General features: G+C 40.5%; 1 protein-coding gene across 2 annotated transcripts in view; it reads right to left on the reverse strand.

The window, feature by feature from the left end:
- Positions 1-22,788, reverse strand: part of fhod1 (formin homology 2 domain containing 1) — a 298,364-nt gene that overhangs the window by 254,119 nt on the left and 21,457 nt on the right. For both annotated transcript variants that reach the window (XM_048605595.1, XM_048605594.1), the window contains exons 2-3: positions 21,856-21,962; positions 9,756-9,820 (exon numbers count right to left, since the gene is read on the reverse strand). In XM_048605595.1, the coding sequence (XP_048461552.1) occupies positions 9,756-9,820; positions 21,856-21,962 (172 nt within the window). The remainder of the gene's footprint in view (positions 1-9,755; positions 9,821-21,855; positions 21,963-22,788) is intronic.

The raw sequence follows: 22,788 nt of genomic DNA on the forward strand, positions 1-22,788 counted from the left end.
CCTGGTTATCTCAGATTCTCCAGCATCTGCAGTTCCTACTATATCTGCGGTAATTTGTTCTTTCAAAGGTCAGAAAGCTCTATGATTGACATTCACAAGAGGGACTGAAGTCTGTGTTTCTCATGGTCTCATGCCTCAGCAGCTGCATCATAAACCCAAAGTTTACCTTTTAAAGTTTGTAATTTGCAGACGTCAAGTGCCTATCAAATGGACACATCAGAAACTTTCAACATTAAGAAAACAAGTAGCCCTGAAATGAAGCAGCTCTCACGTCTCTGTCATCTCCCAGCAGAATCTTTTGGATTTCCACTCAAAGCCAGAGTTGGCAATCACCACAAAGGCCTGGTGCACTTGGGAATGAGAGGCATTGCTATGGAGACCCTAGCATAATGCACTGCATTTTTATTAAATAGTCAATAAAAGTTTTCACTGACTGACCATCTGATAGGTTGAATATTCTTTTATGTGCAATAGTTTGGGATTCGAGTTACAAAGTCTGAGAGACAATGATCAAAAACTTTTATCTCTATTCATGGCTTGGGACATCTAAAGATTGAGCATGTTTGTCCTTTGGAAGCCTCAGTAAAAGGGAAATTGGCAATTTTGTGCGCAACTCTCCAAGCAAATCAAAAGTTTATTTCCATTGTAAACTACTGATCATCGTTATGTATCAAGACCATGAAGGAGAAAAAAAATAAAAATAGTTCTTTTTTTAGAAAAAGGAACATGAAACAAACAGGAAGTATTCACTGAATGCACAAGGGACATAACAATGGTGCTGATGGAAGAAACATCTGTCATGTTCTTACTGATTTGATGCCAAGTTCCACAGAGATACAGCTCTTCCGAGCAATTTTCAAATGTTCATTAAACAAAACAGCACATTGTATTTGATACTGACTGGGCTCTTGCCTTTTCACCTTTGCCAACTACAGTCTACAGATAATTACAAATATTTTTAATGAATTATTCAACCAGCAAAATTAAGCAAAGTAAATAATACAGTAAAGTGGGAATGTAATGCTAAAAACAGAATTAACAGTTCAAAATTGAGCAACTTTGAACGTGGAGAGATGGTTCTACATTGTACTTGCTACTGGAGATGAACAATAGCTCAGGTAAAAACCAAAAGAACTGCAGAAGCTGTAAATCAGAAACAAAAACAGAAATTTTGCTGGAAAAGCTCAGCAGATCTGGCAGCATCTGTGAAGAGAAATCAGAGTTAGCATTTTGGGTCGAGTACACCTTCTTAAGATCTTCCTTAGCTCTGGTAACATTGTAACCAAGCCCGATCCTGCCTTTTACATTTAAAAAGAGAATGCTTGGTTAAGAAACATCTATCACAATATATGTTCACTAAATTGGCTTTGTAAATTAAAATTTCACAGTCTTACAGCACAAAAAGATGCCATTTGGATCAACCGGCCTGTGCCAGATCCTTGAAGCAGCTGGTGAATTAACAACAACGTGTGTTTTTCTAGCACCTTTAACACAGAGAAACATGTCAAATAACTTTCTAAAAGTAGCAACAAAACAAAATTGCCACACAGAAGATAACAGGGTGGATAATCAATAAACTTGGCCAAAGAGGAAACTCCTGTAGCCCTCAGCACATAAGTTGATCTTTAAACTTCTAAACTAAAATCCCTCTAAATACAGGGGTCAGCTTGTAGAGTGAGCCAGTGTGAGTAGTCACCAGGTTGAAATGTTGTAAGCATCTGATGCATTGGCATGTCTTAAACTGCCGCAGATCTTTGCTACACAGCCATATTGTTCCTTGATTCCTTGTGCCCATTCGGTGAGAGGGGAAAGATTTGAAAGGGACCTAACAGGTAACTTTTTCACACAGAGGGTGGTGCGTGTATAGAATGAGCTGCCAGAAGTGGTGGAGACTGGTACAATTACAATGTTTAAAAGGCATTTGGATTGGTATACGAATAGGAAGGGTTTAAGAGTGGTATGGGCCAAATGCTGGCAAATGGGAATAGATTAGTTTAGGATGTCTGATCAGCATGGATGAGTTGGACTGAAGGGTCTGTTTCCATACTGTACAACTCTGTGGCTCTAATTCAATACTCATAAGAAAAATGCACTGAATTGATTTTACTACAATTGACTAAAGAAGTTTTATTTAATTTTCCAAAAATCAGACTTTAGAAAAAGGTTGTGGAATTCTAAAAGCAGCTAACATCTAAAACCCAGAAATTAATCCAAACTGAGTTGTACAGTGGGAGGCTACTTGCAAAGCACAGCAACCTTATACATTTGTGACTTAAGCTCTGAACTGTGCCTCTGCACTTTGTAATTTGCAATTTGCATTAATGAAATAACTACAATTTCAGCAACTTACAAGCTAGAGATCTATAATTTAACATGTACTAGCCAAATAAAAATGGTTTCGGTACAAGCTCAGGAGATTTAACTAACACCGGGCACAACTTGCACCAGAAATATGGGTGCACAAGGTTTATGATAAATGCACCATTTTCCTTTGTGTGATTTATCAGTTGCTGGAGACTGTGGCTACTATTCACTCAGATTCCAAGGCAGAAAATATTACACTTGCTCTTCCATAAGCATGTTTCCAGGCTGATTAAAATATCCAGCTTTGACTCATCTGGATCATCAACATCTTAAAAACTTAATGTCAGTGATATATAAATCTCTCCCACTTAATTCTCTCTTTGGGAAGACACAGGGAATCTGCTGACTGCAAAAGTTGGAAAGTAAGTTTCTGATTTCAGATAACCCTGTGCAATCTTGGACTGTTGTGTCATTTTGACCTTCTCAACTTCAAGTTTCAAGTTTCTCTTTTAAGAGAACATTTGTTGTATTTGGTCTAGTGACACATTGTCAACTTGTACTGAACAAGTGCTGTACAAACAAATAGATGGCTCACATTCTTTTTTTCACTCCATAGATGCTGCCTGGCCTACTCGGTTTATCTGCCAATTTGCTGTTTTCGTTTCGCTGTTCTGCGACTGAAGCATTTTTATTTGTGCTGAAGACTTCAACACTGAGTAAGAATTTGGACCTCCTTCATTAATATTGTGTACAATGTACATGGAGACACTGTACAAGGATAGTGAAATAGTGCGTAATTAATACCAGTGTAGTAAGAACCTTCTATCATGAAGACTTAGTGAACTACACCAAAACACAGGTTAAAGCTAGTCTGTGTATTTTGATGCCATGCAAACAGCATGTGGTATTCTGGTTTAGGAAGTTCACAGCCCCCATTCCTCCTTTCTCAATACTGAGTCTAGGGCCTGTCTAATTATCAATGACAGAAGATAAATGACTGGTGATAAACAAAAGAAGCACATGTCTTAGATATCAAGGTAGTTTATTGCATAATAGCAATACATAACAGTTCATATTCATTTGCTTGTTACAATTACAGGCAGCCCCAGGGTTGTGAATGGGTTCTATTCTGGAGTCGGTTCACAAGTTGAGTTGTACACAAGTCAGGACACTTTATTCTTTATTCATTCATAGGATGAGGGCATCACTGGCCAGGCAGCATTTATTGCCCATCCCTAATTGCCCAGAGGGCAGTTAAGAGTCAACCACATTGCTGTGGGTCTGGAGTCACATGTAGGCCAGACCAAATAAGGATGTAGGACAATATAAAGTAGCCATTCAAGTTCATGGAAACGTTCATATGTGAGATCTTTAAAATTACACCCATGTTTATGACCGCATGCGTAAGTACAAACGTTCCTCAGTCAGATATTCGTAAATCGGGGACCCTCTTTACTGAGGTCGTTTGGAACAGTATAGAATAATTCTCCTCCCTTAGGGTTCTCATGCAGAATTCAACTCTCTCCATGCAAAGATTATGTGATATCATGTGATTGGATGGAACTCATTGAATATTAACTTCCTCAAAGATGTTACCTTACACAGCACTGTTGAAAGTGACTTTTGTTTAGCTGGATCAATGACAGGATGCCAGCCTATTCAGCCTCTCCCTATAAACTTGCACATTAAAATAGATTTGAAAGCAGATCAGTCCATTCTGACCACGGTGCCAAGACCAGGCCATAAACTGGTGTGCGTTTCAGTCATGCAAACTGGTACCATAAACGAGCCCAAATTAGGTACTGAGTACTTGACAGGTAGGTTTCATGTTATAAATGTCCAGAGCATGTGTCAATCTCATAAATAACCAAGAAATCCAACACTTATGGATAAATCATGCTCCTCTCAATAAAGACGCCAAGGACACAGTGCCAGGTTATTTAATTTTCCCTTTGAAATCTGCAACAAACCAAAGCATGTTCATTCTGGCTGCAAGCATGAAGAGTTGACTGTTGTATTGAAGAATGATATTAGACTGTTTGACAATATATGGAAATGGTACCTCAAGATGTGTTTAGTTTGAAAATTATTGAATGCTTTTTATAGTTAATACAATTGCTCACCAACTGTCAGGTTGATAAACAGCAAATTCTGAAGTTTACAGTACCTGCTGCTGTCATAGAGTAAAAGCATTCTGAGACTATACTGTAACGTCCACATCAAATAACACAGTGGCACATTTCAGATTGAGCATGCAGTTGATTGAACAAAGAGACCTAGGGGTGCAAGTGCACAGTTCCTTGAAATTGGAGTTGTGGGTAGACCGGGTGAAGGCAGCATTTGGTACACTCGCCTTCATTGGTCAGAACGTTGAGAATAGGAGTTGGGATGTCATGTTGCAAAATTGACGAGTGCACTTTTGGAATACTGTTTACAATTCTGGTCACACTTCTATAGGAAAGATGTTGTTAAACATGATGGGGTGCAGAAAAAGATTTACAATAATGTTGCCAGGACTGGAGGGTTTGAGTTATAGGGAGAAGCTGAATAGATTGGCACTATTCTCCCTGGAGCATCAGAAGCTGAGGGGTGACCTAATACAAGTTTATAAAATCATGAGGGGCATGGACAGGATGAATAGCCAAGGTCTTTTTGTGAGGATGGGACATGTCCAAAACTAGAGAGCATAGGCTTAAGGTGAGAGGGGAAAGATTTAAAAAGGACCTGAGGGATAACTTTTTCCACACAGAGGGTGGGGCGTGTATGGAATGAGCTGCCAGAGGAACTGGTGGAGGCTGATACAGTTACAATATTTAAAAATGCATTTGGATGGGTATATGAATAGGAAGGGTTTAAGAGGGATATGGGCCAAATGCTGGCAAATGGGACTAGGTCAGACTGGGATGCCTGGTCAGCATGGACGAGTTGGACCGAAGGGTCTGTTTCTTTGCTGTACATCTCTATGACTCTGCACTTGAGGTCTGTTGTCAAAAAAAAACGAAAAACTCTCTTAGTTGTAGTATGCAATGATAAGTAGAGAAATAAGCTCCACAATGGCAGCTCCAGTGACTTTATTTCAGGACATAAATATACTCTAGGGAAATCCAATAACACCTCTCCCTCCACGGGCCCCACAAAACTGAGCCAACATTATCGTTAATCTGTCTCTATCAGTCTCACCAGTAATCTAATATACTTTCCCTTCTTTCCCAGGTAAGAGGTCAACGAAGTGAAAAGACCCAGGTTCTTCTGTCAATATCAGTCCAAATGCTTACAAGAGGTTTTGCATTCAATCTGTTTTTATTGTTCCATTAGCATACTGATTCAGAAAGCACATTACAGAATCCCATTTCCTTATTTGCTCCCATTTGCATTAATCATACTATTTACCGAATTATTACCTACCTCTTCAATTTAAAACAAAAGTGAAACTTTACAATGAAATTTGGAATCAGCTTCGTGTTTCCCCCCTTTAAAAATCCCCACAATTTTACAGATTTAATTTATATGTACTGTATTCTTGGTTTTAACTCATAGAATCATAGTATCCCTACAGTGCAGAAGCAGGCCATTCAGCCCATTGAGTCCACGCTGACCCCTGGAAGAGCATCTCAGCCCCCAACCCTATCCCTGTAATAACAAGGTGTAGAGCTAGATGAACACAGCAGGCCAGGCAGCATCAGAGGAGCAGGAAAGCTGACGTTTCGGGTCTGGACCCTTCTTCTGTCCCTGTAACCCTGCATTTCCCATCACTAATCCACTTAGCCCGTATATCCCTGGAAATGAAGGGTAATTTAGCATGGTCAATCCACCTAACCTGCACAACTTTGGGCTGCGGGAGGAATCCGGAGCACCCGGAGGAAACCCACACAGACAGAGGGAGAATGTTCAAACTCCACACAGATAGTGTGGAGGGTGGCAGACAGTCACCCGAGGGTGGAATCGAACCTGGGTCCCAGGCACGGTGAGGCAGCAATGCTAACCACTGAACCACCCTGCCAACCCATGGAAGAAGATATCAAACACAATATCAAGAAAATATCAAAATATCAACTTAAAAGAAAAAAAAAATCAAACAATATATGCTTTTATATTTCACAAGCTTCCTTCAGACAAACCTTCAGTGATTTATAGGATGCAACAAAGCTACTTAGGAAGGCAGTCTGCCAATGATATTGCTCGCTAAGTGGAAACGATGCATATATTAAATTCCCCGCGGGCAGACCATAAACCAAAACTTGCTAAATTTACTAAATGACCCGAGTAAAGAAACTGCCAACAAAATTCCACTATGCCAGTGTTCTGAAGGGACCCAAAAGATTTACTCTGGTTTCTCTCCACAGATACTGCCAGACCTGCTGAGATTATCCAGGAATTTCTGTTTTTGTTTAAGATTCCACTTACCTGAGTTTTTACTTATAACATGAATCAGAACCAACACAAATTAAATGTGAATGAACAGGCAAACGGTACTTCAGATAAATGGGTAAATTACACTTTAAATAGTTGACACAACTAATATACAAGAGCTTTCCTCTCAGCATGTCATATGACACCTCTCTCCCTCAGGCATGACAATCCTAATGTAGTAACTTTCCAATCAATGATCAACGAATAACATGCTGCTTCACGGTTTGGCCACCTCTGGGAATAAACACTTTTGCTATTCACACAGCTTTCCAGGTTCTAGGTCTTTTTTAACTAGCTCACAGAGTCTTGATGAGCTCTTGTATCCTTGTTTGCCAAAGAACAAAGTTAACTTCTTCCTCAGAGTAAATTGCTCCTTTTGCCCACAAAATTAAAATGCATGCATTCATCTTTTTGGCCCTGTCTGCTTCATACTTGAGACTTCATTATCGTCCCGTTCTTTTGCTTTTAGTTATCTTTTTTGTCGACGAATCTCCTTTGCATTTGCCACATGGCATCTGCACCTTGACTTCCTTTCTGATGGTACAATATCTGGGTCAATGGTTGTCATGTTTCATGGACCTCTTCTTATCCAAGAAAGATAAAATTGATCTCTTTTACAACTGATGCAACCTCTTAGAAGTTATTTCAAAAGTTCTTCAAAACAGTTACATATTGTGCATGCATTTTAAAGAAATTATTGATGTTCCTTATGGTATTACTTCCAGGTCAAAGTCTCTGCCTAAATATACAGTACTTTCTTTTTTAAAACAAATGTAGATTATTTGGTATGTCATGCCTACTAATAGGAGAGAAGAAAAGCATTCCTGGAAATTTGGTACACTTCATTAGAGACATGGAAAAGAGTAAGACCTCAATAATGGTCTGCGAAAGATAAGAAAAAACATATTGTGTTTTCAGCCTGGCTTGTAATGGAGTGACTTTACTACAATGTAATGATTGCTGGATGACAATGCAAACAAGTTTTAACTCCAACACCCGCCATGCCTCTATCCTGCTGCTGTGTGAGTCTCTGAGGTCCATGCATGGCAATAGTTTCCAGAACCAGAAGCCAATGCTTCCATACACTGACCAGCATGTTCAGAGCCTCCAAGGACACAGTGGGTAAGTGCTGACTATCGAGGCTCCTGCCTGAAAACCGATAACTGCATTGTTAGTCATGGCTCAGCTGGAAAAGCTGCAGCTGCTATGTCCAAGAGCGTAAGACTGTGTAACAATAGCAACCTCTATCAAACCTGAATTATCAGTGCGCTCCTCCACAAAGGTGAGACTTGGACACCATTTGCTGGGCTCAGGAGTCAGCCTCATGGTATTATCACTAGATTAGTAATCCCGAAACCCAGGGAATGTTCTGGGATCTCGGGTTCGAATCCCAACGTGGTGAATTAAGAGCAAGACCTACCTGTAGCATTTCCTGGCAGGATAAGGTCAGCAGCTCTGAAGGCCTGGAGTGTGCTAATTGATTCATTTTCTAAATCAACAAAGCGTGCACTGGCTCAACCATATACGTGGGATGGCTGGCAGCTAAAGACTTTCTATACAGTGAACTGGGTCACAGCCTCTGAAAAGGACACCAGCAATCAAGATAGTGATAACTTTAACCCTAGCCCTATTGGCCCTGGTAAATGGGCAACTGTCACTGAGATCCTCTGGAAGTGGACTTTCTGAAGAGCAGTGGAAGAGGAGAACAAAAAAAAAACAATATTACATCTGGACAAGAAATGGACCCAGAGAAAAGAGAGGCTAGTGAATTGTGTACCTTCCCAGACCACAGGCTTGCTCTACAGCAAATGCAGCAAAGACCACCACGTCAGAAAGAGGAGCTACTCCAGGTAATGGTTAACACAGAGTTAATGAGCACTGTGCAAAGCATCATTTCACAACATGGAGTACTGCCAATGATGGAGTACTCAACACTCTTGTTTCAAAGTCAGAACACAGTCGGTTCAAGTGGCATTCCAGTGCATTGCTGAGGCAGCACTGCAGAGTTGAATATACCATCTTTTAGATGAGATGCTGAACCAAGACCCTGACTAACTTCCTCGGTGGAAATATCAAATACCCCCGGCTCTATTTTGAAGGAGAGCAAGGAAATTTTCCCTGCGTCCAGGTCAATATATATCCCTCGAAAAAATTACTGTAACAAATTAATTGGCCTCATCTCATTGCTGTTTGTGGGACTTTGCTGCCTGCAAACTGGCTGCTACAATTTTTGCAAATCAATAGCAACTACAGCTTAAAAGTACTTGACTGGCTATAAAACATATTAAGATGTCCTCAAGTTGTGAACAAGGCTAAATAATTGTGTAAATCTTTCTTTTAAAATGCCACTGTATTGCTGTCACTAGTGCTTAGAATTGGAGAAGAAAATAAATTAGAGAAACTGTCAGAGAAAATAAATAACATGCAAGTTAAATTGCACTTCCTTTTCAGCATATCAAGTTGATGTACATTCAGGACATTATGTTTCTGCCATGGCAACCATTAAACGGGGCCAGTAAACAAGGCCCCAGCTGAGGTCTGGATACAGACAGCAGGAGCAACTTAAAACAAAAAGTCAATCTGGGTAAATGGAAAAACTCAACCATTATGTAAACAGCAATACATTACATGCCAAGATAACACAGTAATGCATAAAATTAGCCCTCAAAAGTAACATTGTCCCTGCCTTTGGCATTGCAACAAGATCTCTAAAGCATAATGATGCCAGTCATAATAACATCTAGCCATATTAGAACCAGCTGCTGAATAAGTGATAGATATCAACATAACTCATTTTAATGGTTTGTTCTATTGAAATGCACTATATTCATTCAAGCATTACAATCGACAAGGTCCCTACAGTTCCACACAAATGCTTCACAAATATTCTTGGAAAGATGGAGAATCTAATTTGAAATATTATGACTTTACCTTTAACCCAAATATGAAACAAAAACCATATAATGACAAAAAAATTACATGGACGGGTCATGTTTCCTATGTAAGTTCCAACACCTGCAAAAGAAGAATATTCCACTCACCTATAATGGCATGAACTCTTACAGAAAGCTGGGTCCGAAGGATTATGGTAGGTCGTCTCCCTTTACTGAATGAAAAAGAGATGATTTGTTAGTCAATTGGAACTCCAATGTTTTTTTCTGCTCCTTCTGTTTAGTGTATAGTACTACAGTAAACTCCGCTGTGTGAAAACATGCAACAGTTGAGCAGCAAATGCATGTTAATATGACTGGAGATAGTAAGAACCACTGATGGTGGAGTCAGAGATAACACAGTGTGGAGCTGGATGAACACAGCAGGCCAGGCAGCATCAGAGGAGCAGGAAAGTCGACGTTTTGGATCGGGATCCTTCTTCAGAAAAAAGAAGGGTCTGAAGAAGGGTACCAACCCAAAACGTCAACTTTCCCGCTCCTTTGGTGCTGCCTGGCCTGCTATGTTCCTCCAGCTCCACACTGTTATCTCTTAACATGACTGGAGGCTATTTAACACACCAGAAATGGTTACAAGTATCTTGGAGAGCACAGCTTTTCAAACTGGAGTAATAAGGAAGCGGCTTGACTGTACTCCAAAACATCAGAGACCCATAAGTTAAGTATACACCTTTCTGTGTAACAATTCTTGCCACAATCCAGTTGCTATTAAAATGGCATCAGCAAAGACAAGCCACAACAAATCACATTTCAAACTTTGCTCATCATGTATTCTAACAAAGCATTTTTTAAATTAGAGACAGACAGTCACACAGCTGCACAGCACAGACACAGACCCTTCAGTCCAACTCGTCCATGCCGACCAGATATCCTAAATTAATCAAGTCCCATTCGCCAGCATTTGGCCCATATCCCTCTAACTCTTCCTATTCATATAGCCATCCAGTTGCCTTTTAAATGCTGTAATTGTACCAGCCTCTACCACTTCCTGTGGCAAATCATTTCATATACACATCACCCTCTGTGTGAAAATGTTGCCCCTTAGGTTCCTTTTAAATCTTTCCCTTCACATCTTAAACCTATGCTCTCCAGTTTTGGACGCTCCCACTCCGGGGAAAAAGACCTCGGCTATTCACCCTATTCATACTCATGATTTTATAAACCTCTATGGTCACCCCTCAGCTTCTGACACTCCAGGTAAAATAGCCCCAGCCTATTCAGCCTTTCTGTATAGCTCAAACCCTCCAAACCTGGCAACATCCTTGTAAATCTCTTCTGAACCATTTCAAGTTTCACAACATCCTTCCTACAGCAGGGAGAACATAACTGCATGCAGTATTCCAATAGTGGTCTAACCAATGTCGTGTACAGCCAAAAAAGCATACCAAATGCTTTCTTCACTATCCTGCCTATCCGCAACTCCACTTTCAAGATTAGGAATGTTTTATGGCTTTAAGTTTAATTTATATTTTGAATTTTGTGTGTTAAGAAGTGGGGGGGTGGGCACAGTTTAAGTTTCATTTTTAGAGCTGTTCTGGTGAGTTTGGTACTGACAGGTTTCTTTCCATGCATACTTAATGACATTTTACTATGAAAGCATGGTCAGTTAAAACAAGAAACTGTTATTTGTCCACAGGTTTTTAACCTCAAGGTGTTTTGCATACTCCACACTGTAACTGCAATGTTCCTTGAACATTATACCGTGGTATTCTGGTGCAAAAGTGTTTTGATGGGGTTGGGGAGGGAGATGTGCAATGAGAAGAGATCCAGTATTCTTTAATAACCACATAATTATACACGACAGAAAGAGGCAGATGGTTAACATGGAAGAGATGCCCAAAGTCTTCAACAGACATGTAAATATTAAAAAGCAGTGGGGAAGGGGCATGGCTGGGGTATTGAATGAAGGAAGCTGTGTCACCCAGACCACAGTGAAACAGGAGGCAAGTCAGTCAGTCACCGGATGGGTTCAAAGTTGATGATGAGGTATTGAATGGGTCAATAAAGTTGACAAGACCCTGGGACTGGATGAGATATATCCAGGGATACTGATGAAAGTGACAGTGGAAATTGTTGTTGGGGGGAAGCTGACATTAACTTTTCAGTTTTGTTTAGAGTCAGGAAGGTGTCAGACAACTGAAGAATTATTAACAAAAGTGTAAAGTTTGCAAAGAAGGGTATAAGGTTATGTTCAGTAAATATTAACCAGTCAGTGGTGGGAATACCTCCAGAAACCGTCATTTGCAAAAGAATAAATAGTTACATGGATAAATGTGAGTTACCTAGGGATGAGAATGGCTTTCTTAAGGAAAATCATCATTAACTGACTTGCTGGAGTCTTTGAAGTCTTTGAAGAAGTAAATGGAGAGTTGATAGACTTCCAAAAGACATTTGCTACAGTGCCATAAACAGACTTGTAAGCAAAGTCACAGCTCAAAGAATAAAAGGGACAGCGACAACATGGATACAAAATCAGCCAAGTGATACAAAACAGACAGTAATGATCAACAAGGTATCTCTCAGTCTGCAGGAAAGTTTGTAGTGGAGTTCTCCAGATGTTGAAATTAGGACCATGTTTTTCCTGATATGTATTAATCATCTACTTCTTGGTATGCGAGGGACAGTTTCAAAATTTGCAGATGGTACAAAACTTGGAAGGCTTGTAAACTGTGATAATGACAGTGTCGAACTTCAAAAGGACATTCACAAGTTAGTGGAGTGGGCAGATGAAACTCAATGTGGACAAGTGCGAGGTGATACATTTTAGTGTAGTGTAAAGAACATGAAAAGACAATATATTCTAAAGGTTTCATTAACAGGGCCCCAGAGTACAACAGCAAGGAGGTTATGCTGAATCAATATAAGCCACTTGTCAGCTCCCAGATGAGGGAGTGCAGAAGAGAATTGTTCCAGGGATTAGATACCAGTTATGAGGAAAGATTGGAGCAGTTGCAATTGTTTTCCTTGGAAAAGAGAAGGCTAAGAGAAGATTTGATAGAATATTTTCAAAATCACAAAGGTGTGTGTACAGAATAGACATGGAGAAACTATCCCCATTCATAACAGAGTTGAAAATGAGAGGGCAAAAATTTAAACTAGTCTGCAAAAGAAACAAGTGTAATTTGGGAAAAATGCTTTTCCACGCAGCGAATAGTTAGTGCCTGGAATGCATGGCAGTGATGGGGGCAAGTTCAAGTAAGGCATTCATGAGAGCGTTGTTCCTCTTTAAATAATCACCCAATGTGCAGGATAATGGGGAGAAGGCAGGATAATGGCCCTAAGTTATGATACACATTTGGTGGGCCAGTGCAGACTCAAATGGGACAAATGGTTTCGTTCTGCACTGCAATAATTCTGTGATTCTGAGAGTATTGAGGCACTGAAGGAACCATCCCCAACAGCCAGACTTCCCTGTTCCTTTCCCATAGCCTTGTAATGGTACAAGGTATCTGTACTTCTCACTTTGGGTTCCCAGGGAAATCTTTCTCCAGAATTTCTTCAAGTCAAGAGTCACACTCCCTGCCCAACTGCTTGGTTCAGAACTAACCTCATCCAGCGTCAATGAAAGTTCTTAATTTCATATCACACCTCCTCTTCCCCCCCAACCTTGACAGCCCTGTTCCTGACCACCAACCAATGGCTCCTGCTAAGACTATATTAGCCAAAACACAGTACTAAGGAAACTGAAGTCTACAAGTGTTTGGAGAATGTGTGGGATCTGATCTAACGCTCACTGGCTAAGAATAGGGTGTAAAGAGCAGCCAATTTGATACAGTACAGCTGAAGACTGCTGAAACCCATGGAAATATAACCCAATATGACTCAGCACGCACAGCAGGAAGGAACATTTCAAAATAATTACTTTGTAAAATTCCACACAGACCAAGCAACCTCAAAGATCAATGTTGTGCCTTTTTCTGGCATATTCCTGTACAATTCAGAGTCAAAGTTGGTTTATTTAGTAACACTAGATGACGATCACATGCACAAATGAATAATCTCCATATGACTCGTTTGAAGTCACTTTAAGCAAGCCGCAGTTTTCAGACTTCCTTGTCAAACCCTGAAAAATGTGCTTGTACAGCATCATGTCTGGCAGCATTTTAAATCTCCTCTTTGTGGTCACATTGTATACTTTTATCCAATGCTGAGATTATCAGTCTTTTTACCAACACACACAAAACTAACCTAGTCCAGCTTCAAAATATTTTGCTGCCCTGTTCTAAACTTGCAAACAAGCTTCAATAAATAACATTACCCATTCAGGTAAAAGAATCCCTTGTGTGATTTTCCAATGCCTAGCAGTTAGTAATATAATTGTGTTCACCACAGAGCTTCAAAGAAAATCAGCTTGATCTGTTTGAAGCACAAGTGTGAATCAGAGTACCAAGTAATATTTTCCGTATAGGACCGCCAACCATTCTGCACTTTGAACCCCATACACCTGTACAGAGAGGCCTTGACTACATGTTGTTTCCATCATCATTCATTCAAGCTTAGCGACTGCAACATGGCGTCCAACTTAACATGAGCAAACACGCAAAAACATCATTATAATCCAGACATCAATTTAGTTTGTGCTGCTAAATGCAAAATTGGTATATTTAGATAATTGCAACCTTTTTCACCTGGTGGTACTTGCCTAAAATCTACCTGCACTCTCTGAAAGTGAGCGGATTGGAGCTGTGCTGCTAGTTTGGCCTGGATTTCTAGTGAAGCAAAACTCAACAGTCTGCCACACGAGGTGCAGTTCTGTTTGACGTTACCGAGGAGGCAATGGGAAGATTAGTCTTCATCAATATTAGAAAAAGTTCCGGGTATTAGAATTGTTTTTAATTGACTTCATACTGGTTGTGACTTTTTTCTAGATGGTACAAAGTAAAAGTGGTGCAAAAATAAAATTCTCCAATGAGCTGTCATATGGTATCAAATCCAGCTATGAATATTGCCTACAGGGGTGGTGGTTATGCTAGAATGATATAAAACACCAGTTAGGCCTCAGGTGGAGTACCACACATAGTTCTGGTCACTACATTATTGCCAGGATGTGAAAATCCAGTGGAGTTACAGAGGATATTTACAAGGATGTTGCCAAGAATGGAGAATTTTCAGAATAAGCAAACTTTGGGAAGACTGATGTTAGTTTCTTGGTACTAGCAATTTAATCAGGATGTGTGTAATTATGAGCATCCGAGATAGAACAAATAGGAAGAACATCAATAACCGACAGGTTTAAAGCAGTAGATTTAAATTAAAGATCAGCAGCAATTGAAGAACATTATTGTTCAGACATGGTGATCTAGGGTCTGGAATACACTGCCTCACAGAAGCATTAATCACATTCAAAAAAATACTTGAATACACTAACCTACAGGACTACAGGCCAAGTGCTGGAAGGTGGAATTAGATGATAACCTAATTAAGTCCTTAACAGGTGAGTTATTTGCAGACCTTAAATTCAAATGCTGACAAGATTTCAATGAAACAAGTACTCCAAGTAATTTGTTACTCCGAGTGACTGACACATCAGGAGCCAGGAGAACCAAAGGACTGGAAAGAACTCCGTTGCTCATTTGGATTATTAGACACCAGTGATGGGTATGTTGGGATGGCTTCCAGCCACATATTGAATCCCTGACCACAACTGGGCCACATTGAAAGAATTCAGTGCTGGTTGTGTTTAAACGATGGTTGCCACGTTACCATAGAATGTGAGTTTATTTAAACCTGATGTAGTTTTGCACATCAGCATCTATTTCCAGTGTTAGCTGTTTCTTTTCTGTTTCCTTAATGTTTTTCCCAGCCCCAAATTGAACATTAAAGGACACTTTTAAACTGGCTGTTCTTTTACAGACTGGTGGAGTGTGCAATATAATTCACTGTGTGGCATTGATTCCATAGCTTGATGTTCTCGGTTTATTTTCTGAGCTCATTTTCATGTCATTCCTATGTTTGACATGGGCAGAGGAACTGCATCCAGCTGGTTCTGTTGGCACATTTTGCATCCACTATGAGGCCTATGGGTTCCGGTCTTCCTCTGCACTCCATGCAGAAATCTGAGGATTTTCAAATCCACCTTCATAAAGGATGGATTTTGAATTTCCATTAATGTCAATGGAAAACCAGATGGTGTCCATATTAATCTTGTATATCCCCAGTCACTAAAAAGAACGTAAGATGAGATGCTTGTCACTTTTAACACCAAATCAAACTACTCCATTCTTTTCGGATGGAATATATGTAAACAACAGCTAGTTTCATCTCATCCCAAGGGGTATCCAACTGTTACACATGTTGTACCAGCCATTTGCCCTTTACAGCAGATACACTGACACACTGTGCTTAGGCCACAATTTGGATGCAAACTGAGAATCCCAAACCCAACCCAAAGTTGGACCTTGAGCCATATCTAAAGGTACCAAGATGGGGGTGGCGACGGCCTAGTGGTGTTATCACTGGACTGTTAATCCAAAGACCCAGGTAAATGTCCTGGGGACCTGGGTTTGAGTCCCGCTATGGTAGATGGTGGAATTTGAATTCAATCAAAAAAAATCCGTAGTCTAATGATGACCATGAATCTATTGTCGATTGTCGGGAAAAACCCATCTGGTTCATTAATGTCCTTTAGGGATGGAAACTGCCATCCTTACCTGGTTTGGTCTACATGTGACTCCAGACCCACAGCAATATGGTTGCCTCATAACTGTCCTCTGGGCAATTAGGGATGGGCAATAAATGCTGATCTAACCAGCAATGCCCTTGTCCCGTGAATGAATAAACAAAAAAAAGTGGTGAGCCACCAGTACCTATCTACCCATCATGCCTGACTGGTGACATTAGCTGTGGGCCATCTTGCCTATTAGGTGCCAGCTAGGTTACAGTTGGCAGAGGTAGGGAGAGGTAGGCAGTACTGATTCCAAGCTGGTAATGCTCATAGAAAAATGGGAAACCATTCCTGCTCTTTCTGGGCCCAGTGATCTTTGGAATAATTTACCTAATCACCCATTCTTCCAGAGGCACAGATTACAACTTCATTCTGAAAGTTGGAAGAAATGTAGGAAAATATTATTCCCAAACTGGAGGTGATAGCGAAACACGCTCCATCATAACCACTCCTCCAGCAATGCTCACACGGTAAGTGCAACATCTTACGTTCTCCTGGGGCTTATGGATAAGCAAATCTCAGATTCCCACTCTAGCCTGAGCTGATCTCAAACAGAGACTGACTTTCCTCAATTAAGGAGAAAGGCAAAAAAAGCCTTTCAATGCTCCCATTACTATCCAGAGACTCCAAACTGAAAACACTCACAAACATGGCAACTATAGCACAAGCCTTCCTTTGCCAAACCATCTCAAATATTCACACTGCAAAAGTTGACAGATGAAAATGAACCACTGAGTTCAGAAAACAGTTTCAAGTCAACTGCCTGGGCGCAAGCTGCAAAGTAAATTCAACTCCCTTTCCTTTCCAAAGACACGGAATGTATATCTTAGCCAGAACTCCAGGTTTCCACCCTGTCAGTGCAGCAAAACAGCTCTTATGAAGTCACTAGTGACTTTCCATGTGACACGGTTAAAACCTTCCATCCTCACCTTCTTGACTTGTCTGCTGCCTTTGACACACTTTATCCATTGTGCTCCTATAATACCACTCTACTCCCAACCAGTTGGTTTGGACCTCACTTCCCTGGATTCATTCTTCTCCTATTGAATTGTGATGACTGACAACGGCTCCTCATCCTGCTCGCACACTCTAACCTCTGGTTCACCCAACAATCTCTCCTTAGCTCCCAATGTCTCAACAACACACTGCCCTTGGTGACACTGACACTGATGCTGCCCGGCTCTATCTCACCACCACCCTTCTTGTTTGCTTCCACTGTCTCAAATTTGTCAGACTGTCTGTCTGATAATCAGGACTGGACAAGGAGAAATGTCCTCCAATTAAACATTGGTAAGACTGAAGCCATTATCTCAGTCTCTGTCAGAACTTCATTCCCTAGCAACTGACTCTATCCATCCCCCTGGCAACTGTCTGAGGCTGATCCAATCTCCAAGAGGTCACTAAGACCATTTCCATCTCTGTAACATGGCCAACATGCCCACAAGCCTTGCACCCATCCCAGCTCACTGTTGCTGAAATCCTCTTCCATGGTTTTGTTACTCCTAGGTTTGATTATTCTAGGGATCTCCTGGCTGGTTTCCCACATTTTTACCTTCTGTAATCTTGGGTGCATCCAACTCAGTTGCACATAACCAATTTGTATCCTGTGTTAAGTCCCATTACTCATTATCCCCACGTTACACAGGATACTGCTTAAAAATTCTCGTCCTTGTCTTTCCATGCCCTGAACTTCCTCCAGTGCAATAAACATGGGAGATAATTCGGACCTCCTGGATACCCCTGATCTTAACTGCCACATCACTACTGTTAGCTGTGCTGTTGTCTGCCTAGGACCTAAGCAATAGAGATCTGTCCTTACACCTCTCCATCTGTCTACCTCACTTTAAAATGCACCATAAAACTGGTGCAGACCTATAGCCACCTTTCCTAACATCTCCTTATGTCGTTCCATGTCAAATATTGTTCTATATCACCCCTGTGGGATATTACATTACAAGTTGTTGCTAACACAGATAGGCAGATTTTTAACTTTTCATTTGAGCGTAAAATGCTTAAATTTTATTTCCAAACACTGAATGGAAGTTCAAAACGCATCTCCCAAACGAGAATAAAGGAAAAAAAAGGAATGAAAAATAAATTGAGCATATTGAGCAATTGGATGAATGCAACCAAAACGAATTATTTTGCACATTCCACTAGTCTGCATCCTCTTTCATTACTCATAACTAGAGGCAGAAGAGCAGACAGTTTAGGAGTGTACTTAGTGTTTAATTTGGGGCTGGGGAGGACATCAAGGAAGCAGAAAAGAAACAACTAAACTGAAAATAGATGCTGATGTGCAAAACTGCATCAGGTTTAAATAAACTCACATTCTATGGTAACTTAGCAACCACCATTTAAACACAACCAGTACTGAATTCTCTCTATCTGGCCCAGTTGTGGTCAGGGATTCAATATGTGGCTGGAAGTCATCCTAACATTCCTGCTTCTAATACCTAAAGTAGCCACAGTTTCATTAATTCTAAATTAGTTACACAATCTCTTGCACTTAAAGCTATAGTTTTCAATATAAAAAGTATTTCCATTGCTTTTTGAAATAAATTTTGCAATGCAAATCAAGTCCCAATCTGTTTTCCTTTCATTGTCACACTTCCCCAAAGTTACTAGGGAATCTAAACGGGTAACAGTTCTCCACAAGCTTGTATTTAGATATTTGAATATTGCAATTGCTCAACTAAATCCATGTCAAAAAAAAAATCACTGCCTAATTCCATTACGCTGAGCTATTTAAAATGCAGGACAAGGATTCTTCTTTTGCATTCCTAACCTTGTATCGATAGGAACTGTGCTAATGCAGAGCTTGTAAAGATGCCTTGCTGTTTCCTGCACCCAACAAGCCTTAAGCTGTATAGTGGGCAGGACAAATGAGTCAGCATAGCACAACATCCTATTATCTTCATGTATCAGAGTATCAATTTTATAAATAGTAGTTCATAGAGATGTACAGCACAGAAACACACCCTTCAGCCCAACTTGTCCATGCCGACCAGACATCCGAATCTGACCTAGACCCATTCGCCAGCATTTGGCCCACATCCCTTTAAACCCTTCCTATTCATATACCCTTTTAAATGTTGTAATTGTATCAGCCTCCACCACTTCTTCTGGCAGCACCTTCTGTACACGCACCACATTCTGCATGCAAAAGTTGCCCCTCAGGTCCCTTTTAAAATCTTTACCCTCTCACCTTTAACCTACCTCTAGTTTTGGACTCCTCTACCCTGGGAAAAAAGGGTATGACCCTATTCATGCCCATCATGATTTTATAAACCTCTCTAAGGTCACCCCCTCAATCTCCGACGCTCCAGGAGTAAAAACCCCGGCCTATTCAGCCTCTCTCTATAGCTCAAACCATCCTGTCCAGGCAACACCTTGCAAATCTTTTCTGCACTCCTTCAAGTTTAACAACATCTTTCCTACAGCAGGGAGACCAGAACTGACCACTGTATTCCAGAGGTGACCTCACCAACGTCCTGTACATCTGCAACATGCTGTCTAACTCCTAAACTGCATGCATTGACCAATGAAGGCAAGCATGCTAAATGCCTTCTTCACCCGCCTGTCTACTTACGACTCCACTTTCATGTAAATATGCATCAGCATCCCTAGGTCTCTTTGTTTGGCAACACTCCCCACAACTCTACCATTAACTGCATAAGTCCTGCCCTGGTTTGCCTTACCAAAGTGCAACATCTCACATTTATCTAAATTAAACTCCATCTGCCACTCCTCAGCACATTGGCCCATCTGATCAAGATCCCGTTGGTAACCTTCTTCCCTGTCCACTACACCACCAATTTTGGTGTCATCAGCAAACTTACTCACCATACCTCCCATCTTTCACATCCAAATCATTTATATAAATTGTTGCAAATCTGTACAGGCAGTGAAATAGTCATGTCAGAGCAAAGTTAAGGATGACATTCTCTTTCCCTAGAAATGGATATTATGGGATTGCAATGTATTATAGGTGAAGGTGACTTGGCAATATCATAATTTAGATCTCCACAGACTAGGAAGACATTTCCATCCAAGTTGTCACTTTCACATCCCAAAGGTGGGTCAATGCTGTTGGAGAGCTATGGGATTTGCCTCAGAAAGTGGGGAAAAATGAAAGCAAATCAAAAAAGGTCCATGCCTTTACGATGCTTGGTCATAAATTCCAGCAGCCAGCTGCAACTGAGACTGAGGTTCTCTCCATTTCAGTCTCAGTCAGGACAGGGCCAGGCTACGAGGAGATTAGAAGAGAAATCAGAAAAGTAAAAGGAAGATAACCACAAGCCTACGTAAAATCTGATCACATCATTTGTTAGAAGATGGAGAATTGAAAATACAATATTGAAAAGAAACATTATAAATGAATCTCTGTTACGGGCAATAGATGAAGACTGAAAAGTTGTATGGAGTCTAGCTGACATACAACAGGTTGGTTCTAACATTACGCATCTGAAAGGAGAAAGTTAGCTTTCTGACAATTAGGTTGCAACATGATTCGTTTACATCATTATCATCATTCTGTCCAGTACGTAGATTTGATCTTATCCCAACATTTAAGCTTGGGACTGCTGAGATAAACCACTTTCAAGTCATTCCCAAATGGTGGAATATTTTGTTGCCAGTGCAAATGCAACATTCAATAACCCCACTCAATTTTTAAAAAAATTCCACTTGAAAGGAAAGCAGAAATGAGAGACCACTGCAGGAAGTTTGCCAGTGGGTGTATTCTTGAGCTGAGCTGATAATTGACCAACCCTATAGATTTTGCTTTGTTTGCACATATTGTTAATGTTAGCAATTCTGACTGAACAGCTCCCCGATTAACATGACTTTACTCATTCTCATTCTCATATCGGACAGGGAGATTTATCCATAAACCTGTTTTATCATCCCTCATTTACAGCTAGCTACCAAACACCATTTTGAGAGGAACATCACTGCAAAGATGACAGTAGTTTAAGGATAAGGCATATTGGGATACACAGTTAGTACCTTCTTGCCAACAGGAACTGATATCTTAAATTAAGTACTACTGACTTTCATGGTGTTCTACAGTGCTTAGTTAAAAAATGCACAGCTTATTATTTTTGCCGTTACAAGTGAGAACTTCGCCTTATCGCTGTTACAAGACTTCCATGTGCTGAGGTGAGATGTTTCAAAGAATGTCATTAATGCAGGATGACCAGGGAACAGCTGGTCATTACAAGGAAATGACTCAAACTACATGGAGCGTAACCTCGATGGAAGCTAAAATCTGCCACCGTTAACACTTTGCAAGCAGAATCTTAACAGGTATGTCAATATAACACCAAACCTATTTGTAAAGTGCCTGAAGAATTATTGTTAGACAAGTAGACTGGTGAAAATGTCAGAGTCTCATTTTTAATGTCGGATTTCTACTGTGTGATTAATTATCAAGCAGAGCTGCAGATTTGCTGATAATTCTTAATGTGTTGGGTCTTATTAGCTTATTTGCCGTTTCCATGTTTGGCACATAAATTTCTTCCTTACCCAACTTCTTCATAGAATCCTTCCAGGTCATCCTTCTGCTCATCCAGTGACAACTCCAGATCCAAATAATTCCCATTCGGAGCTATCTGTAGCACACAGTCTTCCAACTGGACAGACAGGAGAAATAGAAAAATAAATTATTTTACTTCTGCAACCTGAAAGGAGAAAACAAAACAGTAACGCCTTTCCTGAACTCAGGCCATCTCAAAGTGCTTTATAGCCAAAAATGAAGGTCAGAAGTCACATGACATCAGGTTATAGTCCAACAGGTTTATTTGAAATCACAAGCTTTCGGAGCGCAGCTCCTTCATCAGGTGAAGTCACTACGCCTGATGAAGGAGCAGTGCTCCGAAAGCTTGTGATTTCATGTAAACCTGTTGGACTATAACCTGGTGTCGTGTGACTTCTGACCTTGCCCACCCCAGTCCAACACTGGCACCTCCACAACAATGAAATTATGATGGAGAAAATGTGGCAGCCGAGTTCCACACTGTAAGCTCCATAAAGTCAGCACTGTAATAATGGATCATCTGTAAATGCTAGCAGCAGGATAAATATCAGCCAAGACACAGAGGAGAATACACTTCCTCTTCTTCAAATTGTGTTATGGATCTTTTATCCAGACCTGAGTGCATATAGGGCCGATGTTTGACATTTCATCAGAAATACAGCCTCAATATTCCCTCAATACTGAATTGCAATGTCAACCTAAACTACTGTACTCAAGTCATACAGTCAAAAAGCACAGAAACAGACCCTTCAGTCCAACTTGTCCATGCTGACCAAGTTTCCCAAACTAAACTGTTCCCACTTGCCTGTGTTTGGCCCACATCTCTCTAACCTTTCCTATTCGCGTACCTATCCAAATGTCTTTTAAATGTTGTAACTGTACCTGCATCTACCACTTCCACTGGCTGTTCATTCCACACACGA

This window comes from Rhincodon typus, chromosome 15 (genome assembly GCF_021869965.1).
Source record: "Rhincodon typus isolate 14 chromosome 15, sRhiTyp1.1, whole genome shotgun sequence".
Classification (NCBI taxonomy): Eukaryota; Metazoa; Chordata; class Chondrichthyes; order Orectolobiformes; family Rhincodontidae; genus Rhincodon; species Rhincodon typus.